This window comes from Ambystoma mexicanum, chromosome 5p (genome assembly GCF_040938575.1).
Source record: "Ambystoma mexicanum isolate Mex_15411 chromosome 5p, UKY_AmexF1_1, whole genome shotgun sequence".
NCBI classification, from domain to species: domain Eukaryota; kingdom Metazoa; phylum Chordata; class Amphibia; order Caudata; family Ambystomatidae; genus Ambystoma; species Ambystoma mexicanum.
In genome coordinates this window covers 47,643,676-47,656,758 of record NC_090930.1, presented here as the reverse complement: position 1 = coordinate 47,656,758, position 13,083 = coordinate 47,643,676, and the positions used below count along the sequence as shown (strand labels likewise).

General features: G+C 50.6%; 1 protein-coding gene across 3 annotated transcripts in view; it reads right to left on the bottom strand.

Moving 5' to 3' along the window:
• Window positions 1-13,083, bottom strand: part of LOC138480708 (zinc finger MYM-type protein 1-like) — a 135,769-nt gene that overhangs the window by 91,977 nt on the left and 30,709 nt on the right. The window contains exon 1 of one of the 3 annotated variants that reach the window (XM_069612411.1): window positions 10,229-10,561. The exons of 1 other annotated variant lie outside the window; for it this stretch is intronic. Coding sequence is in view for 1 of the 2 variants with exons in the window: in XM_069612408.1 (XP_069468509.1) it covers window positions 10,016-10,056 (41 nt within the window). In the remaining variant the exon portion in view is untranslated. Of the gene's footprint in view, window positions 1-10,015; window positions 10,205-10,228; window positions 10,562-13,083 lie in introns of those variants that run through there. One more of the 3 variants, XM_069612408.1, reaches the window with a different exon arrangement.

Here is a 13,083-nt window from a genome sequence, read left to right as displayed (position 1 = left end):
GTGGTGGGGACAAAGACTGATATGCAAATGGGTATTTCCCATCTGTGAAAGGTACAGTGAGCTAAAGTGTGGCTGCCGACTCTCGAGTGGGTACCTTCCCAAAGAGCAGGTCAATGGGCCGTGTTCGTTCTCGAGACGGGCACCTATGGACTATTTCGGGCACCTATGGACTATTTTTTCAATCAACGATATAGGTCTGTAATTTAAAGGTTGTTCTCTTACTCCTTTTTTAAAAATGGGTATTATGATGGCTTGTTTCCAAGACTGTGGTAACTTTCTTTCATTGACTACTTGGGTAAATAGCGGAAAGAAAATATCAGCCCATAGTGGGAAGTTACCTTTCAATACCTCATTCCTGACCCCAGCGGGGCCTGACGCTCTGGAAGATGTTAACCTTGGAATTGAAAATTCTATTTCTTCGCTGTCAAAGTATATATTCGCATTTAGGGATCATTTGTGTAATTATACCTCGACACTCATTCTCACAACTATCGTCCCAATATTTCTCTTGAAAGCATTCTACCCAAATAGAGGGTGGGAGCAATGTTTTGCTACTCTCTAGGGCGACGTAGATCGCAATCTACTCACAACTCGCCCCAGGAGGCCCATATACTAGTTTCAAGTCACTGCTTATGGTTAGTTTCCCGGGCGCAGTCCCTGAGCTGAGCGTGTGGTCATGTAGTCATGTACCTCCTCACAGTTTTACCTGAGCCTGTCTGTATATGGCAGGGTGTGCATCAATGAGGCCCTTTCATCGGCTTCACCCCACAGTGGAGGGGTGTGTGTTAATGATGGCGCTTGGGCAGGTGTGTCTCTGCCCGGACCTCCTGCAGATAACGTAGCACAGATGAACCAGGACTTAGTTCCCAGCCCCAGGGTTCCCATATAAGCAATCCTCCAGCACTTGGAGAAACTTGCCTGTTCCTATATGAGGAAGGTTAAAGTGTTTTTCACTTGGTTCGCAGGGGTCCCTTCCAGATTATCCCTGGGTGTGTTTTAATGGAGCTATAGAAGCATAACTGGCCAGTGGGTATTGTTCTGAAGCTGCTAAGTAGCCCCCCTGAGACAGCCTCACAGACATGTGTGTGTTAGTGTCATGAGAACAGATGGAGAACCTTGCATTATAAAAAAAAGGTTTTCCCTGCGGGGGGCACTTGAAAAAAGGAAATGGACACCACGAGTGAGGACACCCCTTTACATAGCCCACTTAGGAAGTAGGGGGTGGCATAAGCCCCCCAGTGTATCCCCCACAGAGGCAAATGGGGAGGATAACCTGGCAGCACACCCCATGCCCCGGTCCCATCAGCAAGCTTATTGGTGGACATGACAGCACCCATATTTAAAAAAATGCCAGAATAAATGGCTTTTCTTGCTGAAGCCCAACAAGTTGCTTAGCGATGGGACCAGGAGTGACAAGGGAGCGCGTGTCCTTGGGGATTCCCAGAGGAAGTTTAGAGGGGAGCAAAGGGAACGATTTAGGAACTCCTAAGCTTTCACCCACTGTCTATGGATGAATGCCTGACCAAGAAGGGCCAGGATGAAAGTGTAAAAGGTGAGGAAATTCTGATGGTTCCCCTGAAACTAATCGTGCCCTTAAAATGCAGGTTAATGAACACTCCAATTCAAGAGTGGGATGTACGTGTGATAGATGGGAATAAGGAGTAACACATGGAGTGGAGAGAACGGTGCAAAGCTGAACCAACATGGGTCTACACCAACCGCGGCCGGGGGCAGGCACACTGACCCCACATGGGACAGATACACTGACCCCATATGGGACAGGCACAGTGACCCCATATGGGACAGGCACACTGATCCCCACATGGAAGAGGCACAGTGACCACATATGGGGCAGGCACACTGATCCCCACATGGAACAGGCACAGTGACCCCATATGGGACAGGCACAGTGACCCCATATGAGGCAGGCACACTGATCCCCACATGGAACAGGCACAGTGACCACATATGGGGCAGGCACACTGACCCCATGTGGGACAGGCACACTGACCCCATATGGGACAGGCACACTGACCCCATAAGGGACAGGCACACTGACCCCATAAGGGACAGACACACTGACCCCATGTGGGGCAGACACACTGACCTCATGTGGGGCAGATACACTGACCTCATATGGGACGGACACACAGGCCCCATATGAGGCAGGCACACTGATCCCCACATGGAACAGACACAGTAACCCCCTATGAGGCAGGCACAGTGACCCCATATGAGACAGGCACAGTGACCCCATATGTGACGGACACACTGACCCCATATGAGGCAGGCACACTGACCCCCATATGGGACGGACCCATTGACCCCATATGAGGCAGGCACCCTGACCCCCATATGAGGCAAGCACACTGACCCCATATGAAGGAGGCACATAGATCCCCAAATGGGACGGACACACTGACCCCATATGAGGCAGGCACACTGACCCCCATATGGGACTGACCCCATATGAGGCAGGCACACTGACCCCATATAAGGCAAGCCCACTGACCCCATATGAAAGAGGCACACTGATCCCCACATGGGACGGACACACTGACCCCATATGAGGCAGGCACACGGATTCACACATGGAACAGGTACAGTGACCGCATATGGGACAGGCACAGTGATCGCATATGGGACAGGCACACTGACCCCATATGAGGCAGGCCCACTGACCCAATATGAGGGAGGCACACTGATCCCCACATGGAACAGGCACACTGACCCCATATGGGACAGGCACACTGACCCCCAATATGGGGCGGGCACACTGACCCCATATGAGGGAGGCACACTGACCCCATATGAGGCAGGCACACTGATCCCCACATGGGACGGACACACTGATCCCCACATGGAACAGGTACACTGACCCCATATGGGACGGACACACTGACCCCATATGAGGCAGGCCCACTGACCCCATATGAGGCAGGCACATTGATCCCCACATGGGACGGCCACACTGACCCCATATGAGGCAGGCAAACTGACCCCCACATGGGACGGACACACTGATCCCCACATGGAACAGGCACACTGACCCCATATGGGACGGACACACTGACCCCATATGAGGCAGGCCCACTGACCCCATATGAGGCAGGCACATTGATCCCCACATGGGACGGACACACTGACCCCATATGAGGCAGGCACACTGGTCCCCACATGGAACAGGCACACTGACCCCATATGGGACGGACACACTGACCCCATATGTGGCAGGCACACTGACCCCATATGAGGAAGGCACACTGATCCCCACATGGAACAGGCACAGTGGCCCCCTATGAGGCAGGCCCACTGACCCCATGAGGCAGGCACACTGATCCCCACATGGAACAGGCACACTGACCTCCTATGAGGCAGGCACACTGATCCCCATATGGGGCGGGCACAGTGGCCCCATATGAGGCAGGCACACTGACCCCATATGAGGCAGGCACACTGATCCCCACATGGAACAGGCACAGTGGCCCCCTATGAGGCAGGCCCACTGACCCCATGAGGCAGGCCCACTGATCCCCACAAGGAACAGGCACACTGACCTCCTATGAGGCAGGCACACTGGTCCCCACATGGGACGGACACACTGACCCCATATGAGGCAGGCACACTGGTCCCCACATGGGACGGACGCACTGACCCCATATGAGGCAGGCACACTGATCCCCACATGGAACAGGCACACTGACCTCCTATGATGCTGGCACACTGGTCCCCACATGGGACGGACACACTGACCCCATATGAGGCAGGCACATTGATCCCCACATGGAACAGGCACAGTGGCCCCCTATGAGGCAGGCCCACTGATCCCCACATGGAACAGGCACACTGACCTCCTATGAGGCAGGCACACTGGTCCCCACATGGGACGGACACACTGACTCCATATGAGGCAGGCACACTGGTCCCCACATGGGACGGACACACTGACCCCATATGAGGCAGGCACACTGACCCCATACGAGGCAGGCACACTGATCCCCACATGGAACAGGCACAGTGGCCCCCTATGAGGCAGGCCCACTGACCCCATGAGGCAGGCACACTGATCCCCACATGGAACAGGCACACTGACCTCCTATGAGGCAGGCACACTGACCTCCTATGAGGCAGGCACACTGATCCCCATATGAGGCAGGCACACTGACCCCATATGAGGCAGGCACACTGATCCCCACATGGAACAGGCACAGTGGCCCCCTATGAGGCAGGCCCACTGACCCCATGAGGCAGGCCCACTGATCCCCACATGGAACAGGCACACTGACCTCCTATGAGGCAGGCACACTGGTCCCCACATGGGACGGACACACTGACCCCATATGAGGCAGGCACACTGGTCCCCACATGGGACGGACACACTGACCCCATATGAGGCAGGCACACTGATCCCCACATGGAACAGGCACACTGACCTCCTATGAGGCAGGCACACTGGTCCCCACATGGGACGGACACACTGACCCCATATGAGGCACGCACAATGGGGTGTCCAGTCAAATGGTCGACAGTGATTTGGTCGACAGACAATTGGTCGACTGAATTTGGTCGAATGCCAAATGGTCGATTTTTTTTTTTTTTTATATATATATATATGTGTTTTGTGGGTTTTCGTGTGGGGAAAAAAAATAAAAAAGAAAAAAAGGAGGTTGGGGGGGGACCCCCCCAAAAAAAACCAAAAAATGGGTAAAAAAAATAAAAAAATAAAAAAATTCGACCATTTGGCATTCGACCAAATGGTGTCGACCAAATTGTCTGTCGACCAAATGTTTGACCATTTGACTGGTAACCGCACAATGGTCCCCACATGGGACGGACACACTGACCCCATATGAGGCAGGCACACTGACCCCATATGAGGCAGGCACACTGATCCCCACATGGAACAGGCACAGTGGCCCCCTATGAGGCAGGCCCACTGACCCCATGAGGTAGGCACACCGATCCCCACATGTAACAGGCACAGTGGCCCCCTATGAGGCAGGCCCACTGACCCCATGAGGCAGGCACACGGATCCCCACATGTAACAGGCACAGTGGCCCCCTATGAGGCAGGCAAAGTGACCAATATGGGTCCCTCTGTTGGTTCCTACCCCTCTTTCCGCTATAGAACTCCACTAATGCAATAGAGAAATACCACCTGCCGCAAGTGCAGAACGCCCTATGCAATAGAGAAATACCACCTGCCGCAAGTGCAGAACTCCACTAATGCAATAGAGAAATACCACCTGCCGCAAGTGCAGAACTCCACTAATGCAATAGAGAAATACCACCTGCCGCAAGTGCAGAACTCCACTAATGCAATAGAGAAATACCACCTGCCGCAAGTGCAGAACTCCACTAATGCAATGGAGAAATACCACCTGCCGCAAGTGCAGAACGCCCTATGCAATAGAGAAATACCACCTGCCGCAAGAGCAGAACTCCACTAATGCAATAGAGAAATACCACCTGCCGCAAGTGCAGAACTCCACTAATGCAATAGAGAAATACCACCTGCCGCAAGTGCAGAACTCCACTAATGCAATAGAGAAATACCACCTGCCGCAAGTGCAGAACGCCCTATGCAATAGAGAAATACCACCTGCCGCAAGTGCAGAACTCCACTAATGCAACAGAGAAATACCACCTGCCGCAAGTGCAGAACTCCACTAATGCAATAGAGAAATACCACCTGCCGCAAGTGCAGAACTCCACTAATGCAATAGAGAAATACCACCTGCCGCAAGTGCAGAACGCCCTATGCAATAGAGAAATACCACCTGCCGCAAGTGCAGAACTCCACTAATGCAATAGAGAAATACCACCTGCCGCAAGTGCAGAACGCCCTATGCAATAGAGAAATACCACCTGCCGCAAGTGCAGAACTCCACTAATGCAATAGAGAAATACCACCTGCCGCAAGTGCAGAACTCCACTAATGCAATAGAGAAATACCACCTGCCGCAAGTGCAGAACTCCACTAATGCAATAGAGAAATACCACCTGCCGCAAGTGCAGAACGTCCTGCAGGTTTAATAAGGTCCATCCTCTTAATCGAGCACAAAGGATGCAACGTGTACACGGGGTTGACTGCTGAAGCAAAAGAGGTCCTGAAAATAATGCTCAAAGGGGCCCCATTTTATACATATTAGGCAACCCCAACCCCGTTCCCTTAAGAACATTTGGAAATGAAGTAAGTAGGTCCATGATGCAGAAGCCAGCCGGGAAAACACCAGAGTGCCCAGTGGCCAGTCCACCCCTGCATGCACACCTGTAGGCCAGTCCACCCCTGCATGCACACCTGTAGACCAGTCCACAGCTGCATGATATGATATGGCATTTATAACGCGCCTATACACAAGTGTTTCAAAGCGCGACAAGGCAAGGGAGGGGGAACAGAGGGAGGACAGAGACAACGATATTACTAAGCCAGGTGACATTCAGATCGCGCAAGTGCAGGGGACGGGGAAAGGGAAAAGTGCGAGGGGGAAAGGTGAGGGGTTGTTAGGCAGAATCCTGTGCAGTGCCCTTAGGGACCACTACACAAGATTAAGACTACAAGTGGTAGTACAAGTTCACCTTTGGTACAAGCCTGTACTACACAGAGTGGTAGCAGTGGCTGAGCAGCCAGACTTATCTCAAGAGCAAGTGAGCAGTAGCAGAAATTACACAAAGGACTTAATTACTGTGACTCAAGGAAACACTGACTCAAGGTTTCTGGCTAAAAAGTAAAAGTACATTTATTTTTAGACCACCTGTTCACAAAACACTTCACTTCTACTAAATTAAAACCACACTTCAAATACACTACACACAACCAATTACCCTTGTGCAGAACAATTCTTCAAGTTAAGTACCTTTGGATTTGACAGACCGGTGTTGTGAAATAAAGACGTTACCGGGGGTTGTTATGTGATCACTTTTTGACAGTAATGACAGTTCGCTCTAACGAAAGAAAAGCATACCCGCGAGAAGAAATGTTGCCGTAGTCAAACACACTTAGCACATCAAGTAACACAAGAAAATTGGGGATAAAAATCATAGGCAATACTTTTGTCAAGGCAGATAGAATCAAAAGACACTTTCTAAAACGTAGATAAAAGTCAATAGGCCTGAGCCAGTATCAAGTGGGACAGGGCCCTGTTGTCGAGGATCACAAGGTTAGAACAGTTCACGATTCGAGATTGCCAGGAATACTTAGATATTGTCAAAAGGGAAGCAAAAGTTATAACAGGGAAGGAAGGCAAGGACAAGTCTTGGGTGAGGAGAAAGGGTTCACCGCAATTCCTCAAAGCTGGACACAGTACCTTATTCGCATGAAGAAAAGCTGGCAATTGTTTCTGCTAGTTCCTGCAGACTCACGGTTCCTGGAGCTTCAGTCGTGGGGACAAGAAGGACGACGTTTGGAGCGATCTGCACTACCCAGGGATGAGGCCAGCAGCAGCGAAGCAACAGTGAATAAAAGGTGCGCTCCTTTAAAACAGGAGAGGCTCTTCAGATGGCTATCCGGACCACTACAGCTGTGTGCAGCAATTTCGACCAAGAAGAGGATCCTCTGACTGTGGACGGTGAGCTAGTTGATCCCACCAGGCTCAAGGGAAGAAGACTCCGGACTGGATCTTCTCTTGTAGTTGAAGGGTAGATGGCTCAGGACTGCAGCAGGGCTTCACCGGGACTCGGGAGTTGCAGCAGCCGTCTTCTTCTCCGCTTTTCTTCGGTTCTTTGCAGTTCCAGTGGCGACTCTGACTTCCATCCCAAGAGTCCTGCCTTTTATGCCAAAATCTCCCATTCACACAGCCTGGCTTTCCATCACTCAGCAGGGGGGTTGTCGGGCGCGGACAGCCACCTCAGCCAATCGACACAAAGTGCGACTTGTGTCTCCAAGGAGATCCTGTGCAGGGGGTGACTAAACCCCTCCCTCACATTCAGCCCATCTAGACACCCAGACGCCAAAGGAGGGCTTCTGCACAGAAGCCCGCCAAAGGTCAGCAAACAAAGAAGGCAAACCTGGTTTGCCGTGCAAAGTAAAACACAAGAAGAACTTTAACAAAAAGAAATGGCGATAAAACCCAACCAGAGCCAAAGTGAGTGTCTTAAAGACCAGGAACTGGTATCCTTCGCCTGGCTATCCGGTTTTTAACAGCACTCTGAAGACAATTTGACCAGATGGGGACGGTGTCCAGGCAGCTTACGAGTTGGTTGTTCCCACCAAACTCAAGGGAAGAAATTAACCTTGAAGGGCTTCTCTGTCGATGGAGTTTCAGACAATTCGGACCTGCAGCAGGGCTTCACCGGTCATCCAGGAGTTGCAGCAGTCCTCTTCCTTCAGCTCATCTTCGGTTCTTTCGTTCCAGTGATTGACTCTGCTTTCCAAGTCCCAGAGGCCTGCTTTTAGACAGTTTTCCCCCATTATTCCAGCCTGGCTGTCACTCACCAAGCAGGGTGGCTGTCCTTGCCAGACAGTCAGCCAGCCAATCACGCCAGAGTGCATTCAGGTCTCCTAGGAGACTAAGCACATGGAGTTTCGGCCACCTCCCTCACAACCTGTCTATCCCAGACACTCAGGCGCCAGAGGGAGGCTTCAGCACTGAAGCCCGCCAAAGGCCAACGAACAAAGGGACCAAACCTGGTTTGGCGCGCAGAGACAAACAGAAGAAGGACCTTTCCTGAAAGAAATGGCGAAAAAAGTCGAACAGAATCTGTTTTTACAGCGGGGGCTCAGACACCATCTTGAAAAACATGGCTCCGGTGGATTTCAGCTACTAGTGTTTAAACGGGTCACGGTCGGGGAAATCATGGCAATACCACTGCCACCAGCCATTTTAAGGGGAAAGGGTAGCTTTTGAGGGCTACATGAGTTTTCTAGGCATAGATAATACTAGGTATTCCCTCAAGCAATCTGCTGTAAGGCACTGTGTGCTGGGTCTAGCAATTTAAAAAGACTAGCAAAGTCAATTTAACTTTACATTCACTGGGCGACAGTAGTCAGTCCCAGAGAAGGTATTTAAACCTTGGGTAGTCTATGGAGTTGTTTAAAACTCCATATCCAAAGAAAACAAAAGTAAAACACACATCAAAATACATGAAAGAGTGGGGAAAAAAGGCTCACACCCCTTCCAGGTAAAAATGAAAGTCCTAGAAATCCAGCAAAGTTGCTGGGGGTCTCACAAGGTAAGGGAAATTAGCACATTTATGAGAATTCTCCCTAACAATGCACAATTCAAGCCATCTTTTATAAAGCTTTGTCGAAGGACAAAGACACCTACAGTTGTGTCCGTCTTCAACGCTTTATAAAAGACGGCTTGAAAAAAGTACACAAACCATAGTAAGCTAAGCACACAAGTGTGCGCACCTTACTATGGTTTGTGCACTTTTTAGGCCACGCCCACCATGGAAGCTACGCCACCAAACGAAGCCCCCCCCTCAATTTCTTACCCCACTGGTTAGCATGCACATCCGTAGGCCAGTCCACCCCTGCATGCACACCTGTAGGCCAGTCCACCCCGGCATGCACATCCGTAGTGCAGTCCATCCCTGTATGCACACCTGTAGGCCAGGCCACCACTGCACACACACCTCTAGGCCAGTCCACCCCTGCATGCACATTTTTGTGAGCCAATAGTTCCTTTTTCTCGCTGGCCTGTGTTTATATCTAGGGGTCGAACATGCACTCCCTTATCTGCTAGGAGTTAGAGATTATCAATGGGTACGTTATAATGAAGCTATTTGTTTTTTAAATAAAATGTCGTTTATTATAAACTTTTCATTTTTCGGTTTTTATAGTATATTACATTTTAAAGTATCTTTAACTGACGAGCCCGGTCTTATACCGTATAATGGAGCTATATAAACATAAATGGCGGGTGGGCGATGTTCTATAGCCGCTAAGAAGCCCCTCCTAGAGACCCCCCTGGGCCAGTCTCACAGACATGTGGATGTTAGTCTCATGAGAACAGATGGGGAGCCTTGCATCGAAGTAGCGATGGCATATATTCCCCGCACGGTGTCTACTAACCTGTGTGAGGCCGTGGGACTAGAACCGCAGCTCCTCAGCATTCAGATGCCAGCGCCACGCGCGTTTCCCTGCAGTGTGGCAAGTGCATGCATGCACCACGCTGCACACATGTGGCAATCCTAGCACAAGTAATCTCGGTAAAGGGCATCGTGTGGGGCACACAGACACCGGAGGTCACGTGGCCCTGAAGCTAGTGGGGGAGGGGTCACTTACTTGGCGGGTCTTTCTCGGGTGGGGGTGCAGGGTGTAGCTGGTCCCTGGAAGAGCAGCTCTTGGAAAGTGCAGCCAGGTCCTGCAACAGAAGCAGGCAGCTAGAGCCCAGGCAGCAGGCAGGAGGGGAGGGGCAGGAAAAAATATGAGAGGGCCAGGGGCAGGGTGAGAGGGGAGGGGCAGAGAAGAGAGGGGGCAGGATGAGAGGGGGGAGGGGCAGGGTGAGAGAGGAGGGTGCAGAGGGGAGGGACAGGATGAGAGGAGAGGGCAGGTCTCCTCAGCCCAGAGCACAGGCATTCAGGACCCCTAGCCTGGGGTTACTGTGGGGGTGGCATGCAGAGGTCGGGGTGGGGGTGGGGGCTGGCTCATGTGGTCTGCTTCCGGACCTGTTCCTCCTTCTACTTTCACTTTTTAGATTTGTGCACGTGGTACTTTCCGCCCAGACTTGGTGACGAGCGCCCCCTAGTGTCCATGCTTTTAAATACACCCACGATTGAACACTAGACCAAGTTTTTCAAGTGGATGGAATGTTTAAATAACAGCTCACAAGCAGTAATACACATTTCTCTTACACAAGCAGTTCTTTTGTTTTCTACACTCTGACTAAACCGCGCCCTAAATGCCCCCCGTTTATTCAGCTGCTTTCTATTGCTCTTGCATTGCCAGAGCAACAGAAAGCCAGGCAACTGAATGTCCCCGTTGACTTGTATTTGGGACCGAATTATTTTAGGAGGGAGAAAGTAAAACAAACAGTAAAAACGTTTATTATTAAAACAGAAGTCTTCCACCTAATTCTGGAGTGTTGGCCTGTATGAATAATACATGCCTGGGTAGGCTTAAGCCCTATACATGCCTGGGTAGGCTTAAGCCCTATACATGCCTGGGTAGGCTTAAGCCCTATACATGCCTGGGTAGCCTTAAGCCCTATACATGCCTGGGTAGGGTTATCTTAAGCCCTATACATGCCTGGGTAGGCTTAAGCCCTATACATGCCTGGGTAGCCTTAAGCCCTATACATGCCTGGGTAGGCTTAAGCCCTATACATGCCTGGGTAGCCTTAAGCCCTATACATGCCTGGGTAGCCTTAAGCCCTATACATGCCGGGGTAGGCTTATCTTAAGCTCTATACATGCCTGGGTAGACTTAAGCCCTATACATGCCTGCGTAGGCTAATCTTAAGCTCTATACATGCCTGGGTAGACTTAAACCTTTACATGCCTGGGCAGGCTTAAGCCCTATACATGCCTGGGTAGGCTTAAGCCCTATACATGCCGGGGTAGGCTTATCTTAAGCCCTATACATGCCTGGGTAGGCTTAAGCCCTATACATGCCGGGGTAGGCTTATCTTAAGCCCTATACATGCCTGGGTAGGCTTATCTTAAGCCCTATACATGCCGGGGTAGGCTTAAGCCCTATACATGCCTGTGAAGGCTTATCTTAAGCCCTATACATGCCTGGGTAGCCTTAAGACGGTTTATAGTGATATTTTCGAATGCCATATTTTGGAATGTCATTATGTCGACGCAATTTTGCCGACATTTTTTTTAGAATTTTATTTTTTAAATGTTGTTTAAAATGGGGGTTCCCCCCAACCCCTCGTTTTTTTTGTAACACTTTTTTTTTACTTACCAAAAAATCCCCATAAAATAAAAAAAATATATTCGAAAAACAAATTTCGCCAAAATGTTTTCGACATAATGGTGTTTCGAAAATATGTATTCAAAAATATGACTGTATACCCCTTGAGGCCTATACATGCCTCGGTAGGCGTAAGCCCTATACATGCCTGGGTAGACTTAAGGCCTATACATGCCTGGGTAGGCTTATCTTAAGCCCTATACATGCCTGGGCAGGCATAAACCCTATACATGCCTGGGTAGACTTAAGGCCTATACATGCCTGGGTAGGCTTATCTTAAGCCCTATACATGCCTGGGTAGGGTTATCTTAAGCCCTATACATTCCTGGGTAGCCTTAAGCCCTATACATGCCTGGGTAGGCTTAAGCCCTATACATGCCTGGGTAGATTTAAGCCCTATACATGCCTGGGTAGGCTTAAGCCCTATACATTCCTGGGTAGGCTTACGCTCTATACATGCCTGGGCAGGCTTAAGTCCTATACATGCCTGGGCAGGCTTAAGCTCTATACATGCCTGGGTAGGCTTAAGCCCTATACATGCCCGGGTAGGCTTAAGCTCTATACATGCCTGGCTAGGCATAAACCCTATACATGCCTGGGTAGGCTTAAGCCCTATACATGCCTGGCTAGGCATAAACCCTATACATGCCTGGGCAGGCTTAAGCTCTATACATGCCTGGGTAGGCTTAAACCCTATACATGCCTGGGTAGTCTTAAGCTCTATCCATGCCTGGCTAGGCATAAACCCTATACATGCCTGGGCAGGCTTAAGCTCTATACATGCCTGGGTAGGCTTAAACCCTATACATGCCTGGGTATTCTTAAGCTCTATACATGCCTCGGTAGGCTTAAGCCCTATACATGCCGGGGTAGGCTTAAGCCCTATAAGCCCTATGTGCGCCTGATGCCCTTATCCGTCGCTCCGTCACAGGGAAATTACTCGAACGGGCCATAACTGTGCTGGCCTCCATGGATTGCCATGAGGCTCAGGCAGTTCAGAATGGCCGCCGGCCCTTCATGCTTACAGTCTGATCCCGACTCCCCTATTCAGCCTCAACACGACGCCATTGGATTGTGGCTATACTTATGAGCCTATCCCTCGCCGGCACAGCCACGAAGGCTCACCTTCTAAGGCTCAGACCCTGTCGGGGGCAGACAGGGCCCAGGGCCCGGAACGCTGCACTGCTGCCCCTGACCTGCATTACTGCCTCATCCTTCTA